This window comes from Rhinolophus ferrumequinum, chromosome X, assembly GCF_004115265.2.
Source record: "Rhinolophus ferrumequinum isolate MPI-CBG mRhiFer1 chromosome X, mRhiFer1_v1.p, whole genome shotgun sequence".
Lineage (NCBI taxonomy): Eukaryota > Metazoa > Chordata > Mammalia > Chiroptera > Rhinolophidae > Rhinolophus > Rhinolophus ferrumequinum.
The window spans coordinates 1,684,402-1,706,783 of record NC_046284.1 but is presented as its reverse complement, the minus strand read 5'-3'; the positions used below and the strand labels follow the sequence as shown (position 1 = coordinate 1,706,783).

Genomic DNA, 22,382 nt, shown 5'->3' with positions numbered 1-22,382 from the left:
GGAGCTGGGTTTTTAGTTACTAATAAGAAAGGCATATGTACTTTTAAAAATTTTTTGATAAGTTGCCTTCCAAAAGTTATACTAATTTACTATCCAACAAAAAAACACGAGAGTGCCTATTTCTCCACACCCTGGCCAAAACAATGTATTATCAAAGTTTCTGATATTGCCATTTTTATAGGAAAAGAGTGGTATCTCATTATATTTTAACACAATCTTTTTATCATGTGTAGAGTTAAGCTTCTCTCTAATATGCTAAGTCACATGTATTTCCTTGGTGTATGTGTGTGCGTCCGTATCCTTCGCCTAGTTTTCTATTTCTATTTATCATTTTCTTATGACTGTGTAAAAGCTATTTTTTAAAAAGAATATATACATTTTATTTATTTATTTAATTAATTTATTTATTTTGGAGGAGGGCGCAGCTCACAGTGGCCCATGTGGGGATCGAACCGGCAACCTTGGTGCTACCAGCACTAACCTCTAACCAACTGAGCCAACCGGCCACCCCCTTTAAAAGCTTTCTGTATACTAAGAAAATCAGGCCTTTATCCTATGGGTTGAGATATATTTTCTGAGTTTCTCCTTTAGCTTTTGATTTTCTTTTTGCATTTTTAAAGGCAAAATACATATAACATAAAATTTACCATTTTTAAGTGTAGAATTCAGTGGCATGAAATACATTCACAATGTATAACCATCACCACTATTTATTTCCAGAACTTTTTCATCATTCCAAAGAGAAACTTTGTACCCATTAAAAATAATTCTCTATTATCCCTTCCCAACAGCCCCTGGTGACCTCTATTCTACATTCTGTCTCTGAATTTGAGTGTTCTAGATACCTTAAATGAGTAGAATTACATATTTGAACTGTTGTGGCTGGTTTAATTTACCTAACATAGTGTTTTCGAGGTTCATATTTACTGTAGCATGGATCAGAATTTCCTTCCTTTTTAAGGCTGAATAATACACCATATTTTATTTATCTATTCATCTGTTAATAGACACGAGTCATTTCTACCTTTTTGCTATTGTGAATACTGCTGCTGCGAACATGGGTGTACAAGTATCTGTTTGAGTCCCTGCTTTCAGTTTCTTTGGATATATACCTAGGAGTGGAACTGTTGGGTCTTAGGGTAATTCTATGTTTAGCTTTCTGAGAAACAATGAAACTGTTTTCCACAGTAGCTGCAAACATTTTATATTTCTGTCAGCAATGCATAAGGGTTCTAATTACTTCACATCCTTACCAATACTTGTTCTTTTCCACTTTAGAAAACATTTTTTTAAATTGGGGAATATTGGGGAACAGCGTGTTTTTTCCAGGACGTGTCAGCTCCAAGTCCAGTTGCCGTTTTCAATCTTAAGTTGCAGGGGGCGCAGCCCACCATCCCATGCGGGAATTGAACCAGCAACCTTGTTGTTAAGAGCTTGCGCTCTAACCAACTGAGCCATCTGGCTGCCCCCTCCACTTTTTTTTTTTTTAATTTTTATCATAGCTATCCTAATGAGTATGATGTTGTATCTCATTGTGATTTGGATTTGCATTTCCCTGATGGCTAATGATGTTGAACATGTTTTTTTTTTCTTTTTTCTTTCTTTTTTCCTTTTTCTCTTTTTTCTTTCTTTTTTCTTTTTTTTCCTTTTTTCTTTTTTTTTCCTTCTTTTTCTTTTTTTTTCTATTTTTTTTTTCCTTTTCACGTCAGATGGGTAATGTCAGATGGGTAATGTGCCGATGTCATAACAAGGTTTGTGGGAGGCACATCTCACGCAAAAGTGTGACCACCCAATCATCACGCTTATAACTACAAAAGGATCTTGAATGTGTTTTTATGGGCTTCTTGGCTGTTTGTGTAGATATTTGAAGCACTACGAATTCTACAATGGATTTTTCTATTTCTTAAAAAAAAAAAAAAGAGCAATCCATTGGGACCTTGATTGGGATTGCATTGAATCTGTAGATTACTTGGAGGAGTATTTTCCTCATAACAATATTAAATCTTTCAATCCATGAACATGGGATGTCTTTCCATTTTTTTATGTCTTTTTTAGTTCAGCAATGTTTTGTGGTTTTCATTGCTTGTGTATAGAAACGCTACTGATTTTTTTGTGTTGATTTTGTATCTTACAACTTTGCTGAATTTGTTTATTAGCAAAGCAGTTTTTGTGGAATTTTTAAGGTTGTCTGCATATGAGGTCATGTCATCTGTGAACAGATACTTTTACTTCTTCCTTTCCAGCCTGGTAACCTTTTATTTTTTTCTTGTCTAATTTGCTGGCTAGAACTTCCATGATGGTGTCAAATAGAAGTGGCAAAGGTAGACATATATTTTTTAAAATTTCTTTTATTGGGGAATATTGGGAACAGTGTGTTTTTCCAGGACCCATCAGCTCCAAGTTAAGTCATTGTTTTCAATCTAGTTGTGGAGGGCACAGCTCACTGGCCCATGTGGGAATTGAACTGGCGACCTTGATATTATGAGCACTGTGCTCTAACCAACTACGCCAACCAGTGCCCTATAAAAGCAGATGTTTCTGATCTTGGGGGAAAAGCTTTAAGTCTTTCCCATTGTGTATGATGTTAGCTGTGGGTTTTTCATACATGACCTTTATCATGTTGAGGAAATGCCCTTCTATTCCTAGTTTTTTGAGTGTTTTTATCATAGACGAGTTTTGGATTATATCAAATGCTTTTTGTGTGCCTATTGAGATGACTGCGTGAGTTTTATCCTTTATAATGCTAATGTGGTGTATCACACTGATTGATTTGCATTATGTTGAGCCATCCTTGCATCCCAGAGATAAATCCCACTTGCTTATGGTATATGATCCTTTTAATGTGCTGTTGAAATAAGCTTGCTAGTATGTTGTTGAGGATTTTTGCATCCATGTTCATCAGGGATATTGGCCTGTAGTTTTCTTTTCTTGTGTTGTCTTTGTCTGGCTTTGGTATTAGTGTGATGCTGGCCTCCTGGAATGAGTTAGGATTTCCTCCTCTTTAAATTTTTTGGAAGAGTCTGAGAAGGATTGGTGTTAATTCTTTCAATTTTGGTAGAATTCACTAGTGACGCCATCTGGTCCTGAGCTTTTCTTTACTGGGAAGTCTTTACTGATTCAATCTTGTTACTAGTTATAGGTCTTCTCAGATTTTCTATTTCTTCAAGGGTTGGTTTTGGTAGCTTGTGTCTGAAAGGGATATACATGGTTCCTCTACCTATAGAACATTTCTGTATTTCCCACACCAAGCAATTCTCTAGGTCTTGGGCCACACCAACTGGGTGTTCTACAATTTAACTCAATTCTGACACTATCTACTTGGAGATAACATCAGATCCCACAAGTTAAGGGCTCAGTCCCACAAGTCTGTCCCCACTTCAGACAGCAATTGCAAGTCCAGGTTGTTATTTGTGCTTCTAACTGATCAGCTACATATTGGGGTTCCCACAACCCACTCCTTGGGTTTGATAATTGGCTAGAATGGCTCACAGACCTCAGAAAATGATTTGCTTACTAGTTTATTATAAAAGGATAAAACTCAAGACTAGCCAGATGGAAGAGATGCATGAAGGTATGGGGGCAGGAGTGCAGGGCTTCCATGCTTTCTCCAGATGTGCCACCCTCAGCACCTCCGTGTGTTCACTAACCTGGAAGCTCTCCGAACCCCTTCAATTAGCATTTTTATGGAGGCTTCATTACATGGTAGGATTGATTAAATCTCTGGCCAGCGGTGATTAAGTCCACCTCCAGCCCCTCTTTCTTCCCCAGAGGTCAACGGATGGGGCTGAGGATTCCAGTCCTTTAATCACAAGATTAGTTCCTCTGGCTACTACCCCTTCCTCAGGCTATTCAGAAGCCCCGAGCTTCCAAGTTGGTGAACACGTGGAGGTGCTGAGGGTGGCACATCTGGAGAAAGCACTCCTGCCCCCATACCTTCATGCGCCTCTTCCATCTGGCTATTCCTGTGTTTTATCCTTTTATAATAAACTACTGATCTAGTAAGCAAAACATTTTTCTGAGCAAACAGTAAGCAAACAGTCACCTGGTTTATTGTCTTGTTCAGGTTTTCTGTTTCTGCAGTACATAGCGACTGAAGGCTCCAACTTCCTGTAGAACTGTCTATTTCGCCCCTCGATTCTGTTAGCTTTTGCTTCCTATATATTATAGGGCTCTGTTGTTAGGTGAATATATGTTTAAAGTTATTATATGTTTTTGCTGGATCAAACCTTTTATTAATATGTAATGTCCTCTTTTTGTTTCTTGTAACCTTTTTTGATTTAAAGCCTATTTTGTCTTACAATAATATAGTCACCCCAGCTCTATTTAAAGTGAGTTTCTTAAAAACAGCATTTTTATTTTCTTATAGACAGCATTTTAAAACTTTTTATTGTGTAAAATGTCAAACATATACAAAAGAGAGAGAACAGTATAATGAACCACCATGTACCCATCACTCGGTTCAATAATAAATAACACCGTGTTACTATTGTTTTATCTTGCCCTCTCACTTACTAAGATTTAGCTGTAGTATTTTAAAACATATTCTAGGCATCACATCATTTCACTTTTAAATATTTTGGCTCTTATCTTTAAAAGATAAACACTAAAAAAATACAACCACAATACCATTAGGACACCCAATCAAATGTGTAATTTCTTAATATCGTCTAATACCTAGCTAGTCTGTGTTTAGTTTTCTCTTAGTATCTCAACAAAGATTTATTTTGCAGTTGCCAACCTATGGATCTTTTTATTGACAACTTCTAAAACTCTGCTTCTCCCACTCCTTGTTTCCCTTAAGCTCTTTTTCCTTTTTGACGTTGCTGGCTATTCCCTCTAAATTTTGAAGCTATTCTCGATGTTCTTCTGTTCTAAACCCTTTTCTATTTCTTTCTTGGCTCCTCTCCTTCCTCCTACTTGCATCTTTGACGGCCAATGTTGAACTCATTTCTCTTTTTCTCTAACTTTCCTTCTTTCAGGTAACAAATACACATTATTGTTTCAACTATCGCCTTTGCTGATGACTCTAAAATCTTCATCTCCAGCCCAGGCCTCTCACCCAAATTCAAGTTCTCTATTTCTAACTGCCTACAGGACATTGCTTTATGAAAACCCCATCATAAACTCAAACTGAAAATATCTAAGACTGAACTTATTATCTCCTCCCCCAAAATAACTCTTCATTTCATCCTCTGATAATGGCAACTTCATTCTCCCCGTTCTTAAACTTAACATCCTAGTTATTTCTAAACCATAATTCTCTTTCATCCTCCTTATTCAGTTAGTTACCAAGTTCTACTGATTCTTCCTTTGTAGTGTCTCGAGCTTCTCTCCAGTCTCTGTTATTCTCTGAAACCTAACCACAGACCTTCATAGGTAACTTAGCTACCATTTAGCATTAGGCTGGAAGTCTTACCCAACACAGTGAAATGAGAAATACTGGCAAGGTAAATATGGAATGGTCTTATTCCTAGTTGATAGGAAAATCTAAGAGAATGAACTTACAAGTTACTAAACACAAAAGAAAGTATAAAATATACCAGAATTAGTAACTTCCCTAAATATAAGTAATAGCTAAGTAGAAAATATTATAAAAAGGAATTCCATTCACAATACTAACAAAAGCTATAAAATACATAGGAATATCAGCAATGACCTCGTACATAGGAAAGGACCGAAATAAGCACTAAGCATAGAAGAAAAATTTGATTGGACATCATCAAAATTAAATTTGCAATTTCACTTAAGAAAATTAAAGGCAAGCCACAGAGTGGGAGAAAATATTCACAATACAAAAGTCTAATAAAGGATTTGTATCCCTAACCTATAAAGAACTTTCACAACTCAAAATAAGAAAACAAAAAACTGGGCTAAAGATTTGAACAGATACTTCTCAAAGAAAGGCATATGAATAGCCATTAAGTAAATGAAAAGCTGCTCAAATCACTAAGCATCAGGGAAATGCAAATAAAAACCACCATGAAATACCAGTATGTACTCACTCGAGTTACTAAAATTAAAAAGATTGACAATACTAAATGGTGGTGAAGATGTAGAGCCACTGGGACTCTCATGCATTAGAGCGTAAAATGGTACAACCACTTTGGTGTTCTGTTTGGTATTTTCTTATGATGTTAAATATACAAAATTAAACATACACCTACCCAAAGACACCTACACACTCCCAGGTATTCCTCAAGAGACATGAAAATGTATGTCTGCAAAAAGACTTATGTACAAATATTCATAGCACCTGTATCCATTATGGCCCCAGACTGGAAACAAACTGCTGTATATCCTTGCAACTGAATACTACTAAGCAATAAAAAGGAATGAACTACTGTTATGCCCAATAACATGAATAAATCTCAGAAACGTTATACTGAGCAAAAGGAGTGGACACAAAAGACTACATGATGTGTGATTCTATTTGTATGAAATTCTAGAAAGACATAATTAATCTTTAGCGACACAAAGCAGAACAGTGACCCTCTGGAGCTAAGGGTAGTGGAGATTGACTGCAAAGGGGTACAAGGGAACTATTTAGGATGATGGAAATGTTATGTTTTGATTGTGGCAGTAGTTACATGAGTGCATACATTTGTCAAAAGTCATCAAACTATAAACTTAAGGTGAGTTTTTTTAATGTCATAAATTATACCTCTATAAATTTGGTCTAAAGAGAAAAAAAAATACAATTCTGCAATAAAAAGGGACGAAATACTGATCCATGCTCCAAAGTGGACGAAACTCAAAAACATTATGCTAAGTGAAAGAAGCCAGATATATTGTGGGATACCATTTATGTGAAATGGTCAGGAAAGACAGCTTTCTACAGACAATAAGTAATAAGTGGTCGCCTGGGGGTTAGGAACAGGGAGTGAGTGACTGCAGCTGGGTGTGAGGGATCTTTTGGAGGTTATGCAAATTGTTCTAAAATTGGATTGTGGTGATAGTAGCACAACATTGTAAATTTACTAAATACCATTTCATTGTATAGTTAAAATGAGTGAATTTATGGTATGTAAATGGTATCTCAAGAAAACCTGTTTGAAAAAGGTAATTGGCCATATGGAGCAACAGTCATGCTCCAGGGTATTTCCCCAAATAAGCTAAAAACTCATGTCCACACAAAAGCCTGTACTTGGATGTTTATGGCACTTTATTCATAATTGCCCAAACTTGTAAACAAGCAAGATGTCGTTTAGCAGGTGATGGATAAATAAACTGTAGTCCATGTAGACCATGGAATATTAGCACTAAAAAGAAATGCGCTGTCAAGCAATGAAAAGACATGGAGGAACCTCAAATGCATGACTAAGTGAAAGAGCCCATCTGAAAAGGCCACACACTCTATGGTGCCAACTATGGGACATTCTGGAAAAGGCAAAACTGTGGAGACAGTAAAAAGATCAGTGGTTGCCAGGGGTCAGAGGGGAGGGGGAAGAATGGGTAGAGCACAGAGGAGTTTTAGGGCAGTGAAACTAACTCTGTATAATACTCTAATGATGGATACCTGTCATGATGCATTTGTCCAAGCCCACAGAAGGTACAACACTAAGAGTGAGCCTCATGTAAACTGTAGGCTTTGGACGATAATGATGTGTTGCTGTAGGTTCATCAATTGTAACATGTGCCACTCTGGTGGTGGGAACATTGAGATAGAGGGGAGGCTGTGCCTGTGTGGGGGCAGGGAGTTTATGGGAAGTCTCTGTACTTTCCACTCAATTTTGCTGGGAACCTAAAACTGCTTTAAAAAATAAGGTCTAGTTAAAAATTAACTGTTTAAACATTAATGGTAAGAAGATAGTGTGGGGTAAAAGTAAAATGCTAGTCCAGGAAGAGAGAAATGGAAATATATTAACATAAGGTTCTTACTCTCTCTGTGAAGTGGTCATTGGAAACATTTGTGCACCTACATAATATAAGAGCTTCAAAATACATGAATCAAAAACTGATAAACTGCAAGGAGAAATAGACAGATCCGCAATTCTAGTCAATTTCAGTACCCTTCTCCGAGTAACTGCTAGAAGAACTAGGCATCCAATCAGCCAAGATATAGTTCAAAGGATTCAAGCCATACAACATATATCCTCTGAAAACAATGGAATGAAATTACATATCAATAACAGAAAGATCTCTGGAAAATCCTCAAATACTGGAAAACTGAATAATCCACTTCTACATAACCCATGGGTCAAAGAAGAAATCAAAAAGGTAATTAGAAAATATTTTGAACTGAGTGAAGATAAAACCACAACATATAATGTATGGCATTCTGCTAAAGCAGTACTTAGGGGGCAATTTTAAAGCACTAAACACCTATATTAGAACAGAAGAAAGGTCTCAAAACAATGACTTCAGCTTTCACTTCAGTAAAAAGAAGAGCAAATAAAATTTACAGTATAAAGAAATATAATGCAGACCAAAGTGGAAATTAGTAAACTAGAAAACAAAAACAACAGAGAAAATCAATAAAACCAGATTCTTGTACCCAGTTACTGTGTTATTCACGCTAGTCGAAAGTTGGAAACAAGCCAAATGTCCAACATTCAATTAAATGGTAGCTAGAAAAGTCAAATTCATGGAAGCAAGAAAGCAGATTAAAGATTCGTTTCCAGGGGCTGTGGGAAGGAGGCAATGAGGGGTTACTGCTTAATGGGTACAGAATTTGTTTGGGGTGATGACAAGGTTTTAGAAATAGACAGGTGCTGATGGTTGCACAGCACTGTGGATGTCCTTAATGCCACTGAATTGTACACATAAAAACGGTTAAAATGGCAAATTTTGTTATATATACATTTACCACAAAAAATAGTTAATATACCCAAACCCATGAATTGTACGGATTAAATGGGTGAAATTCTATGGTATGTGAATTTATGTCAATAAGGCTGTTTTAGAAAGTGCATACTGAATGATTCAATTTATATAAAACTCGAGAAAATGCAAACTAGTATTTGGTGAAAGAGAGCAACCCCAATTTGCTCCTTACCTCATTTTCTTTGATCGCCTCCATCTTTCCTAACACTTTATGGGGGCTGGGAGGAGGGGTGCCTAACCTACAGTGCAAAGGTGAGGCTTGGGATTCCCCGCCCACAGAACCGGTACTGGCGTCAGGCCCTAAGCAATCTTGTTAACGGAGGTGGGAGATGTCGTTTAGGAGCCTGTGACATGCCGATGGCGAGGCGGGGCCCCAGAACTCCACTTCCCAGGAGGTCTTGGGCGCCGAGCGGAGACTGCGTCGACCACGGGGTGGGACTTGGTGGCTGCCGGATGTGGCACTCAGTCCGCCAACCCTGCCCAGCCCAGTGAGAAGCCGGGAGGCTGTGCCAGCGGCGGCTGAACGGCGCGGGAGCACGATCGCTTTGCCCGGTAATCTGTTGAGACCCCCCGGCGGTACCCACGTCTGCTCTCTTCCCCTGGGAAGGGCCGAGGCGTGTGTAATGGGAGGGGGAGCCAGCTCTTCCTATTGGGGCACCTCTGTGTCCCAGAATCACTCACCTTGGCTGGAGGAGGATGAGGGATGTGCCCAGCGGGCTCGTGCTATCTACTGATGGGCCTCTCGAGTTGCCTCTGCTTAAGTTGCTGGGCACAGGGGAGCCCCCGTAGCTCCGGGCTGCGCCTGTCCACTCGGCTGCCTTTGGCCCCAGAGGGCCGAAGTCTTCTTTGCACCTGAACCAAAGAAATCAATTTTCAATGTGGAAATGTCCCTGAATTGGTGACAACTCTGTTACAGAAAGTACTAAATAAAAATGGGGACTTCTGCTGAATTGTTTTGCTTTCAGAAAGTAAGATTTCAAGTGGATTAGACTGAGAGCTGCGGAAAGGGTGAGACTTGGAGAATGTGCTAAAAGACAGTAGTACTCTGAGCTGCATTCTTGTCTTGACTGTTGTTGGGTTTTTCATATTGTGTGTCCAACCTAGGCCAAAAGGGACTGCTGTGCAGAACTGGCCATGTGAAGAAGGATGCTTTGTCAGATGAGGTTGGAAGATTTACAAGAAACTGTAATTCCAAGGTTAACAGTGAATGACTGACGCGGAAGGGAGCCTTCTAGGGAGCTGGTCTATGGGCTCCAGGCCTGTCCCAATTTCCAATCCTAGAGGCCTAAAGATCTCTGAGAGGCCCTGATGCCACCTGACGGCTACTGTGAGGTTTAAATAACAAGATAGGTGGAAGTGCTTCACAGCCTGTGACAAGGCTCTCAATTTTTACTTTCCCTTTGCTTCCCCACAGCAACTTTTCCCCTCTGAGCCACGCATTACTGTGTATTAGTTTGCCTTTTCATCTAAGTCCTGCTTTTACCACAAGGTTGGAAGCTTCTGGCATTCTTTTTCTCTGTTTCTTCGAAGCCCATCTTGAGTCCCTCCTAGCAGTGCACTGCACACAGTCGTACGCGGGAGATTGCTAGATCTCGGAGCTGTGGCGAACACAGTATTTGCCTGTCTGCTCTAATCCCCAGCCTTCTCTCAGAGCTCCTAACCCTTTAAAAAAGTATGATTTTTATTTGTAGTATTTTTAACCATTTTAAGTATGCAGTATAGCAGTGTTAACTATATCCACTTTGCAATGGAGAGCTAGAATTTTTTTCAAAAATCTTGCAAAACTGAAACTCTATACCCATTAGAGAGCTCCCCATTCTCCCCACCCCCAGCCACTGGCAACCACCATTCTACTTTGTTTCTGAGTTTGACTGGTCTAGATACCTTGAATAAAGGGAATCATACAGTATTTGACTTTTTGTGACTGGCTTATTTCACTTAGCATAATGTTCTCAAGGTTCATCCATGGTGTAGCATACGAAAACATTTCCTTCTTTTTAAGGCTGAAATATCTCTATCTATACCTATACACCTCACATTTTCTTTATCTATTCACCTATCGATGGACATTTAGGTTGCTTCTACCTCGCGGCTATTAAGAATAGTGCTGCAGTGAACATGGGGATGCAGAGATCTCTTTGAGACCGTTTTCAGTTGTTTTGGACATATTTTTTAGTATTATTTTGAAACTTTTTAACTCTGGTGAATTTCAAACATACACACAAGTAAAGAAGATAGTATAATGAACATGTGGTCTGAATAAATGAGTCAGTTGTGCAAAGCAGCCCCCCACCCCAAATACCTGGGACTTTTGCTGACCCCTCCCTTTTGTAGAGCTGACTGCGGGTGAGGATGTTTTGAGTTTTCAGACCTAAGAAGTGCCAGCTGCACTCTGTCATCTGGACCCTCAGCCCTCAGTGTGACCTGAGTACCCGTCTACAGACAATATATACCAAGAGTGCTGGTAGACAGACAGAAACAAGTATTAACAGAAATGAGCGTCGATGCCTTCTCCTAGTGATGGACACGAGGGGCTGAGTTTGGGATGCAAAGTGGTCTTTGTGCCTACGAGTTTCGCTCTGGTTCAGCAGCCCTCACATGTACTGTTGGTGTGTCTGAAAGCAGCCACTTTGAGCAGAGATGCTGCACACTGGATGATACCTAGAGGAGGCTGGGAAGGTGAGCTGTACGGTGATGCTGTAGGAATTCAGACAAAGAAACTAATCCCGACTGAGAAAGTCAAGGAAGGAAGGAAGGCTATTGTCAGGAATGTGGTCGTGACTTTGCCCTGTTTCCACTGACCTTGTGCGTTTGATCCTTATGCCTGTTTCCAGATGGGAAAAAAGCAAAGCTGATGGTCAGTGAATACGCTGGGATGGTTGCCTGCTAGTCCTGAATTAAGCTCTGGACTTTGGCTGTGGGGCGTGTGCTAACGTGTGCTAACGAAGGCTTCTGGGGGAATGCCTCGTAGGTCAGAACTGGCTGTGTGGGCGGACAGCTACCCCTAGTGGGCCTATGTGAATCATGCTTGGACGGCCACCTTTTCTTTACCCTGACCCAAAAGGAGTTGCATTGTTTTTGTCTATATGATATGATATGGGCCTAATGTAGACCTACGCTAATAAGACAACAGGATGGAGGATGTCATGTCAAATCCACATGACAATTTACCCCCTTTGCTCCTTGTTCTGACACCTGAAGAAGTTAATGCTGTAAGGATCGGCTCTGAAATGAAGGCAGTAGTTAAGAAGCTAAAGAAATTGGGAGTGCGATGGGGCACTGCCAGGGCATTCACTGGGGCAGAAACATGGGAGCTCATAGTAAACATGCTGGGGGGATCATCTGTGCTGCGCCTCTCACTCCCAAACACTTGATTTATGAAGAAATGGACGGGAGTGTGTTGCTCTTTGATCCGTAGTTTTACTCAGATGATGTGGGAAGGGATGAGACCCCTGGTCTAACGTTGTCACCACATCATGAACTTTTGCCTTCCCCAGCAGAATAGAAGTTATGAAGTCACAGTAGCTTCTGACACTTAAGCACTTTCTATGTGGCAGGCACTACTAATTACTGAACATGCGATCCTTCACTTAAGCCTCAGGTTAAAAATCTGCCCAAGTTCACAAAGCTTAGGAATGGAGGGGACTGGTTTTGACTCCAGGTGGTCTGACTTCGGAGCCTAGACTCTTAACCAGCTCTGTCTCTGGCTCAGTCCAACTAGCCTGCCTTTCTCTCCAATATTATGGTATCGCTGTTTTTTAGGAGCAGAGGTTCCTTTGCTGAGTCTATTGCCACAGACCCAAAGTGAGAGCCTCTTTCTTTTGTTTCTGCTTTGGGAACCTTCTTTCTATACCAATTTTTAAAATTAGTGACCATTTATCGAGCACTTGCTATATTTTAACACCTTTGATGCCCATCTCCAGACCTCGACAACAATAGAACATAAATACCTGTCTACATATGGTGTTTAATCTTTTTGGGCTCACAGCCCTTTTTGAGAATCTGATAATAGCTTTGGATCTTCTTTCCAGAAAAATTCACTTATGCACATACATATACGATTGTACACAACTTCAGAGGTGGTTTTTGGGACCTACTGAAGCCTGTCCTCTAGCAGTCCACGGTAAGAACTCACCCTGTACCGCCCTTCCCAGCTGACTCTTCTGTGGTGTTAAGGGGCCGGGCAGTGGGGGGGAGGGGTGTCTCACCTCCTCTTTCTCCTTCAAGAGAAATGTTTATAAAGCATAGGCTCCCTACATGAACCGAGCCTCTGTGAACATTCGTTATTTCTCTCTTGTGCACAGGACTCCAAGGGAAGAATGCAGACGATCAAATGTGTGGTCGTAGGAGATGGGGCTGTAGGTAAGACCTGTCTCCTCATCAGTTACACAACTAATGCCTTTCCTGAAGAGTATATCCCCACTGTCTTTGACAACTATAGCGCCCAGACATCTGTGGATGGTCAGCTCGTCAGCCTGAACCTGTGGGACACAGCTGGCCAAGAGGAGTATGACCGACTGCGAACACTCTCCTACCCGCTGACCAATATCTTTGTCATTTGTTTTTCCATTGGCAACCCATCCTCTTATGCCAACGTGAGGCATAAGTGGCACCCAGAGGTCTCCCATCATTGCCCCAATGTACCTGTCCTACTGGTAGGCACCAAGAGGGATTTGCGGAGTGACCTGGAGACAGTGAAGAAGCTGAAGGAACAGAGCCTAGTGCCTACAACTCCTCAGCAAGGCACTTCCTTGGCTAAGCAAGTGGGGGCTGTGAAGTATCTAGAATGTTCTGCCCTGACGCAGGATGGGGTACACGAGGTATTTTCGGAAGCTGTCCGGGCTGTCCTTTACCCTGCCACAAAGAAGAACACCAAGAAGTGTGTCCTCTTGTAGCTTTCAGGGTGCTACTTGGGGACTGAACCTGAGGAGAATAAGGGGGGATTCCTTTGGCAGCATTCGGCAATGCCAGCGTGAGCCATTTGTCTCTTCTCCTGGAAACCCTAGGCTCCAGGGTACTTGGCTTTTGGAGGAACCAAGACAGGCTAGTGTGTACATGGCTGCTTTGAAGTTTGGTCTAAACCTTTTGGAGGAAGTTTGAGTGTGTGTGTGTGGTCAGAGCGCTTAGAAGAGACACCACGAGCGCTATTCTTTCCTGTCCTGACTGGGCAACAACTAAGCAGAGCAGCCTCGTACTGTTCTTTGTAGGCGTTTGTCTGCTTTAAAACCAACTCTCAGCTGCCCTGGCTGAAGTTATCACTGAGCAAGTGCCTCGCAGAAGGACAGGGCTCTCCTTTGCAAATCATTGCCTTCAACTTTCTGATATACTGTGTGAAAACCAGCTTGTATGTGATTCCTGGGTGTTACCAATGTTCACATGTTCTTGTCTCATTCTTGAGGCACTTCTGTTAAATTGGCTAAGCAGCATTTCCCAAAGTTCTGTGAGATGGTAACAGGTGTTCCTTAAAAGGGCTCTGTGGTCAAATAAGTCAGGGAGCAGCCATTTAAATAGAACTGAACAGGTTCCTCCACTGCAGGAATTTGTAACTTTTAGTAAGTACGCAACATTTCCCAAACTTATTTCACTGAATTTTTGGGGTCCTATGCAACACCTATTAACGTCTTTGGGAACAGTGTCAGAGATGCTGGTGAACAGGGACTATAATTCCCGTGGAGGCAGCTATGGAGAAGAGCGCAGTGTGGCCCTATTCTTTCTGATGTTTCCCTTTTTGTGCCTTTGAAAAAATCTTTGCCCGCCATGGACTTGTTACTGTTCCTCTTCCATCAAAGGAGGTGGATGTGGGATGTGGTGGTCAGATCCGCTATGTCTCTGAGGCTTCTCTGTGGCTCTTTTTGCCCCGTCACCTCCCATTTTAGGGAAATACCACTGAGGGTTAACCCCCTAAATAAAACCAAGCAAAATGTCCTGCCAGTCACTGTCAGGGAGTTCTGTGATTCCCTGAAACGTCTTTTCTGCCATCATTCCTGAGTCACTCTAATGGCTACCTTGCTCTCTTCCTGTTCTTCCATCCTGTGTGTGCACGCATGTTCAGCCCCGTGTGCCTTTTGAGGTCTTTTAGCTGCTCCAAGAGAGTGGGAGTCTGTTGGGTCTCTAGACCCCAGTGGGGAGTTTGCTGGAGCTGCTCAGCCTGCCTGGGCCCGTGGGAGTCAGGTTCCATATCCCAGTGTGCCTACTTCTCTGCCACCCTCGTATTTCTGACCTTCATTTGGTATGGAAGAAAAACTTACTTGCCCACCTGGCAGATAGCGGGTGACAACTCCACCGTGCACATACACTCGTCCTGCCAAAATAGCACTGGATTTTTGAGTGTGGGAAACGGAGCTGAAGGATCACATACGCCCCCCGTGGTTTGTGAAGTGTATTTTGCTCTGTGACAATCTTGCTGTGGTTTTTTGACAACATGTGATCAGAATGGCCTCCCTCAGACTAACTGAACCTCCCAGATAGGGTTGTCACATAAACCAGAAATATACATGACAGAGGAGACTAGACTTGGGGAGCACACAATGGGATAGACAGTATGGAATATGCAATTTGGGGGACATATTTACACTTACAAATCATTGGCAAAAGTAGATATTATTTGCTATTTATCTGAAATTCAAATTTAGTGGGATAGCCTGTATTTTTTATTTGCTAAGTCTGGCAGCCCTACTCTTGGAGAATCTGGAACCAGGAGGTCAAGCAGAAATCAAGTAATGACAGAAGAGAAAAGGTTATGTCAACTCTCCACTCTTCCTGCTTTGCTTCTCGTTTCCTTTTCCCTCACAAGGGACTCAAGTGTTTTGTTTTGCCTTCATTACCGCACTCCCCCACTTCATACAGTCCTTTGTTGGTGTTTCTACACGTTGTGTGTCTAAAGCCGTGGAGGAGCCAGGATGGACAGCGTTGCCTGGCATGTGCCTTCTCTCACTTGCAATGTACTGTATCTATTTTCCTGTGTGACCCAGGGCCTCCTGTGGTGGGTGGCAGGGATTCTGCAGGAGCAGTGTTAGCTGGGAGGGAGTGAGGGTGGCCCTCCTCAGCTCAGGCCCAGGAGCACTCTGGAAAGTGGGGCTGCTGCTGTCGTGGTGTGGTGACTAGGAGTCGGCTGTTCTTGTGGAGAGTCCCTGCGTTTCCCCACAGGCAGCCAGTGTCTTCCAGTCTCAGAATATTCTGTGGATGCTGCTGGGGTGCTCACAGGACTTCATGGTTCAATGGGGCTACAAACATGGCTGTCCCCTGTGTCTCTGGGAACTCTGTTTAGCTACTGAAAACCTTTTAAGTTGGCTTCGAATAGTGCCTCCTGCTCCCCTTTGCCTGGCCAATCCCCAAATGTAAGCCTAGGTTTGGTGTGGGCAAACTCGGGTCCACTAGGAAATGGAGGTGTGATCCACAAGTCGGAGAGGTTTTGTACTGGACTGATTTGATGGTCCCAAGCATACACTGACATCTTGATGTTTATACTTGAAAGGAATTTGTATGAAGACTAACATGCTAGTGTCCCTTTTAAATTATTCATGACGAATGGTAATAAACTTTTCTGACTTTACTAGCTCTGCTGTTTTCTAAAAATCAAAGCAATTCCTCACCCCCCGCCCTTTGCTTTGAGTGGTTTCTAAGTGCTTCTCAACTTGCAAAGGCTAGAATTACTGTAATTGTCATACTGAACACTGCACCTACCTGTAACTACGTATTTTTCTAGTCAGACAATCAGCGTAGGGAACCATCTGCCCTGCTAACAGGGATCCTCTAGCCGCACCCCACCACTCCCCCCACCCCCGCCCACCTATTCATTTCCAGGATTTAGCTTCATTTCCTGGTTTTCACTAATGACAGACCACTTAGTTCCCTGTCAGGGATCTTCCTCTTATATTACACTGCATTCAGCAAAAAATTACCAAGCTCCTACTGTGTCACAGGTATTACAGTATAAGGGCTGGGGTTGCAAAAATGAGACATTTAATGTCCTCTGCCTCCCCAGTTATCTCAGGAAAATTCCCTTCCTGTTTGCTATAAAAATGAATTAAACCATGGCTGTTAAGTATGCTGAGCTGCACTAGTAAGTGCACTAGCAAGGAAGAGCAAAACCACAATGTGTGTTTGCATGTGTAAATAGCTTTATTGAGGTATCATTTACATACCATACAATCCACCGATTTAAGGATTTGTACTAAATTTACTTACAGAGTCAGGCAACCATCACCCCAGGAGGGTCTTGGGTTAGTTAATTCCTGTCCCCAGCCCTAGGCAACCATTTATCTACTGTCTTTCCTGAACTTTACATATAAAGGGAATGAAACAATAGGTGGTCTTATCCATTTTAAAGCACACATGGGTACTTTAATTCCTTTTGTTGCTGAATACTACTCCATTGAATGGATAAACCATACTTGATCTACTCAGAGATGAGGGGCATTGGCTTGTTTCTACTTTCTAGCTCTTAGGAATGGTGCTGCTGTGAACCTTTGTGTACAAGGTTTTGTGTGGACCATTTCAATTCTCTTGGGTGGACACCTAGGAGTGGAGTTGCTGGGTCATATGGGAAATCTATGCACTTTGAGGCAAGAATGGCATCTTTAGTATTTGTAGTATCTGAAGTCCCTTTCCACATTCTACAAGCCTCCATCTACCTCTCATTGCATCTGCTTTTCCTCAAGCACAAGCACCCAAGAGGCAGGGTAAGGTACATTAAAATACATACTCTATCTTACGTTTTTGCCTTAAGTATTAGTACAGCAATAGTATTCTAACTTTTACTACCCGAGTGCAGCATTTCAGCTACTATGCAGGTTTTGGCAGTCTCTTATCATCTGGCCTAGAAATACAGCTGTTAAAATAGTCCGTTAAACATCCATGTAATGAAGTACTAAGCAGCCATTAAAAAGAATGAGGGAGGGCCTTGTGAAGTGATACAGTGTGACTTCCAGGCTATATTGTTAAGTGAAAACAAGCAAAGTGAAATGAAGAGAGTATATATAGTATGCTACCTTTTGTGTAATGAAAAAGGGAAAATAAGAATATATAGACTCCTTTGCTTAACTTTGCAAAACTAAGTACAGGAAGTACAGACAGTGAATCATGTTGTACACCTGAAACTCATGTTATATATGTCAATTAAGCTTCAATAAAAAATAATAAACACAGGACGGATAAACCAGAAATTAATGCAAATAGTTACTTACAGGGAGTGGGTGGGAATGGGGTAGAGGGTACAGGCACGGCAGCAAGACTTCTCTGGGAATAGCTTTTTATATAGTTTTCACCGGGTAAAGGTTTGCATATTTTAAAAATAAAATCATATAAAATAGGACAATAAAAACAAATCCTAAAGCTGAATACAAACACAAACATCTCCACGGAGGGAAAAAAATGATTCAAGTAATTTTTAGTATGTCCTCAGTAGGATATATTCTAAGGACGAAAAACTGCAAAGAACTTCTGAGCTTTGGTTTATCATTATAAGTGGCATCGGTCTTGTAATTTTGGAAAGGGTAAATATATTATTGCTGTTGGGAACCAGGGTTCTCATTGTAAGAGAAGCAAGATACAAATACGAAATGGGGGAAAGTGAGGGAGAACTCTGCGGCATTGGATCCGAATTGGAGATATCTGTATAAACTCATTACAGGTATTTATTTATTTTTTTACCTCTCTCCACTGATAGGGCATATAAACAATAATGCCCTAGTTTCTAAACACCATCCCACTAAAAGGAACCAGGGCTCCTGGAGAAATGGCTTATATCAGTCAGGTCCTGGACAGTGGATGTACGCAGTAAGCCTGGGACATCTTTCACCAAAAAGCAAGGAAGTGCTCACAGACTAATGGATCGTGTCCAGAGGACACAGAAGCCAAAGTGAAGTGGTTCCCACTGGAAAAATCTGGGACAGCTTGAGCATCAAAAAGGATGATGATGATGCTAGATTATAACACATTAACAATGCGAGAAGGGAGGTAAGAAAAGGGGAAGTTCTTCTTTACTGAGTAAGTCCAGTTAATAAATGTATAATGAATTTAAGAATTAGAAAAATCACCCTTTTGCACTCCCCCAGTATAAATGATTCAGGCAAAGATCATCTATGGATGCTAAACCCATTGTGGGTAAAGGCGATGGGAAACAGAATATTCACACGATCTCTAAGCATCACCCCATAGATTATTTACTGATTACAAAAGGAAAAACGTGCCTTTGCGATGGACAGACGTGGTTGTCACTTTTTGAAGTGATCAAATTTAGCATCACCAATATTGTGAGAACCTGACATTGTGCCTTCTGGCGGCCAGTAAAATATCTAACCTGAATCAATTTGAAGAAACAATCCTACGAATTCAGACTATAGAATATTTAAAGACCACTTGCCTGGATTCTTTTGAAAACGCAGTGCCGTGCAATACAAAGAAAAAGGCCAATGGATTCTGGATTAAGAGACTAAAGGGAGATAACCAAATGCAATGCATGAACCTTGAGTGGGTCCTGGATTGAAATGTAAAATGTTCCAATTAGGACAATTGGGGAAATTTAAACAAGCACTATGTATGTAAATCATAATTGGATTAATGTTAATTTTTAAATATGTGATAATGATATTGTGGTTATGGAGAAAATTGTCTTATTTTTAGGGGTGAAGAATCACGGTATCTGTAACACACTTTCAAATTATTCAGGAAAAAACCCTGGCAAAATGTTTACAATCGTGAATCTAGGTGAAGGATCGGCTATTCATGTTACTTATGTTTTACTTTCACATTTCCCGATATAAAACGGAGGGGACAATCTGGGGGAAATGTCAATTCTAAACAACCAAGTTACAAAGGTACCTCTGGCACAGGGCAATTAACGGCTGGTTTCTCTTTGGGACGCACCGGCGAATCGACGGACAGCACCGACGAGAAGGACGGGTTCTCAGCCGTCCGTGAACTGTAGCGTAGTGACCCGCACTTACGCACTCGTGGGCCACGTGATCCAGGCCCCTCCTCCTGATTGGTGGAAGATCCGGTACAATGAGATACCTCGCGTGCAGATAAGCGGAAGGGGGCGGGACCGAACATTTTGTTTGACCAATCGCTTTCCAGACTTCCAACCTCCTTGTTGCGTATGGTCGAATCAAATTCCGTTAGTAAAGTAGTAACACCAATTCTACTTTCTCGCAGGACGGGCGGTCCTTCCGGTTGTTTCCCTTATTCCGTTTCCGGTAGAGGCTGGTAAGGTCAAGGAGCGCTGTGAGTCACTTCTGAGCGACTAATGTTTTTATTTCCGGCCCATGGGACCCGGCCAGGATTTTATGCTACCCGCATCCGCTGTCAGTGTCGCCGCCGCCATCATGTCAGACACCGACAGCGATGAAGATTCCGCTGGAGGAGGCCCATTTTCTTTAACCGGTTTTCTTTTCGGCAACATCAATGGAGCTGGGCAGCTGGAGGGGGAAAGCGTCTTGGATGATGTGAGGGGGTGGGCATGGGGATAGGTCTGAGGGTGGTGTGACTAGGAGCAAGTGGAGTGAGGAGAGGAGAGGGTGCTTGGGAACCAAGAGTAGAGGGCGATGTCGCCCGCCCTTTGTGAGAGGGCGCCGTGAGTCTAAGAGGGACCGACAAACGGATGCCATCCTCGGAGACCTCACAGCTCAGTTCTGGACGAAGGAGGGGAACAGAGAGAAGGCGAGCCCCCGTAGGTCAGGGGCGCTGGTATGGGTGGCTTTGGAAATAGCCTTCTCTTGTCAGGCTGTAGGAAAAGTAGCAACTTACCCTACTGAGGTTGCTTTCAAACCGTTGCTGTGAGAACCTTCTTGGGGATTCTTGAAACTGCATTTCTGACATCGCTGCCCGGAGATGGCTCTAGAGCAGGAGAACTGGACAGAATCTGCAACAAAATCATGTGGTTCAGGCCCCAGTTCTTAGAACAATGAATGATCCAACCATCTGGGGAAGACCCTTCTGGTCCCAGTGCACTTCTTAGGCAGTTTTCCCAGGATTTACTGACATTCATGAAATCGCGCCCAGTGCCTGGCTGAAACCCACCTGCTTTCATTAAAGCTCATTTTCTGGAGAAAATACTGGCCAATATCCCTCCTCCCTGGCAACAGACAACACACACAAGGGAGCAAAGAAGTTCTTGCCTTTTTTAATCCAGCGTGACCTGTTGCCATAGCCTCTATTCAGAGAACTACTGTTCCATTCATTTACTCTTGCCGATGGTTTTTTTGAATAATCTTCTTACATTGCTTCTAAAGTATGGTGATAAAACTGGCCATGATATGTCAATAAAGATCTGATCAACTGGGAGTGTAGTGGAAGATTGACAGTCTTGAATGTGACGCTCCTTTTAGCATGCTGCGGAGTCATTTTTCATATGTCCAGCTTTGTGGACCAGGGAAGTAAGCCTTGGGGTGTGGGAAGCTTAGGTTTAGTTGTTATCTGCAACTGGTGCTGTCCCTTTTTCCAGGAGTGTAAGAAACATTTGGCAGGCTTGGGGGCTTTGGGTCTGGGCAGCCTGATCACTGAACTGACGGCAAATGAAGAACTGACTGGGACTGATGGTGCTCTGGTAAATGACGAAGGTGAAGTGTGGGTCATGGGGAGCAGGGTGGGGGAAGAGGCTACGTGTACTTCTCAGTGGGAATTACTTGTTCTTCATTGAGATCTGTTCTCCCCCTTTGATTTGTAGGATGGATCCGGAGTACAGAAGATGCGGTGGACTATTCAGACATCAATGAGGTAGCAGAAGATGAAAGTCGAAGATATCAGCAGACAATGGGGACTTTGCAGCCCCTCTGCCACTCAGGTGACTTTTTGGTGTCATTGACAGAACATTCTAGTGCATTTTCTTGCCGTGTACTCCAGTTTGTTTCTGTGCATGCTTTGTGCCGTTGTTCCTGCTCTCTCCCTTTGTCAGCTCAGTTCTAAAGGCTGCTGGCCTCTTGTGTTCTGGGGAAGTGTCACCATACGCAGGCTTTTATTCCTCATACTGGTTAGTCCCAAATTTTTGGTGAATGCCAAGTAAGGATGATAATGTTTTCCTCCTTGTCATCTGGTCAACTCAGTTAATTAGATGTTGATTGAGTACCCGTTATGTGCCCTAAACTGAGATAGGATGGTACAAAGGTAATAAAGTCCATTTTCCGATGTTGAGGAACTCAGTTCTGTGGTCCAGAACCTGGAGTTTATTCCTTCCATTGCCCCACACTACCTCCAGTGGCTTGAAACTTGTACATGAAGTTCATTGTTTATTCGTTGTCCACTGCTTTGAACTAGATTTCAGGCTGCTGCGAAGTGTACATAAAACCTCGGTAAATATTTAAACTTGATTTCTTCAGGGCCAGTTCATGGATTTGAGTGCTGCTTATGTAGAGAATGAACTGCACCTACATACACAAGAAGTAACTCAGAAAAATGGAAGATGTAGGCCTCACTCTCAGGGATATTAGCATTTGGGGGAGATGGGTAAATGAATGTAGTGTGATTATTTATCAGAAGAGGACAAACCAGCTACAAGCTCATGTTTCTGTGTAGAGTGTTGTATTTAGTTTTGAGGCGCTTGCAGAATAGCTAAGTCAAATAAC

General features: G+C 42.0%; 2 protein-coding genes, 1 long non-coding RNA gene and 1 other non-coding gene across 17 annotated transcripts in view; 2 read left to right on the top strand and 2 right to left on the bottom strand.

The window, feature by feature from the left end:
* LOC117023551 (uncharacterized) overlaps window positions 1–19,774 on the bottom strand; it is a 29,110-nt gene extending 9,336 nt beyond the window's left edge. Inside the window, exons 1-2 of the long non-coding RNA XR_004423229.1 lie at window positions 19,645–19,774; window positions 9,505–9,675 (exon numbers count right to left, since the gene is read on the bottom strand). This is a non-coding gene — a long non-coding RNA (uncharacterized LOC117023551). The remainder of the gene's footprint in view (window positions 1–9,504; window positions 9,676–19,644) is intronic.
* Window positions 1,718–1,820, bottom strand: LOC117030482 (small nucleolar RNA U13). The gene has a single exon (XR_004424404.1). It is a non-coding gene; the product is annotated as a small nucleolar RNA U13 (small nucleolar RNA).
* LOC117023541 (rho-related GTP-binding protein RhoG) lies at window positions 8,572–19,008 on the top strand. 4 transcript variants are annotated; one of them, XM_033108450.1, is made up of 3 exons: window positions 8,577–9,375; window positions 12,855–12,946; window positions 13,128–19,008. In XM_033108450.1, the coding sequence occupies exon 3, from the start codon at window positions 13,143–13,145 to the stop codon at window positions 13,716–13,718; it is 576 nt and encodes a 191-aa protein (XP_032964341.1). In that variant the 5' UTR covers window positions 8,577–9,375; window positions 12,855–12,946; window positions 13,128–13,142; the 3' UTR covers window positions 13,719–19,008. The 4 variants fall into 4 exon arrangements, with proteins under 4 accessions (XP_032964369.1, XP_032964341.1, XP_032964360.1 ...); XM_033108469.1 differs by lacking the exon at window positions 8,577–9,375 and adding an exon at window positions 9,690–11,502; XM_033108478.1 differs by lacking the exon at window positions 12,855–12,946 and having other exon boundaries at window positions 8,572–9,375.
* Window positions 19,775–20,036: 262 nt separating the features above from the next.
* Window positions 20,037–22,382, top strand: part of TAF1 (TATA-box binding protein associated factor 1) — an 82,117-nt gene continuing 79,771 nt past the window's right edge. For 10 of the 11 annotated variants that reach the window (XR_004423162.1, XR_004423160.1, XR_004423159.1 and 7 more), the window contains exons 1-3: window positions 20,037–20,267; window positions 21,266–21,380; window positions 21,488–21,604. Coding sequence is in view for 5 of the 11 variants with exons in the window: in XM_033107362.1 (XP_032963253.1) it covers window positions 20,088–20,267; window positions 21,266–21,380; window positions 21,488–21,604 (412 nt within the window). In the remaining 6 variants the exon portion in view is untranslated. The remainder of the gene's footprint in view (window positions 20,268–21,265; window positions 21,381–21,487; window positions 21,605–22,382) is intronic. The other variant, XM_033107413.1, reaches the window with a different exon arrangement.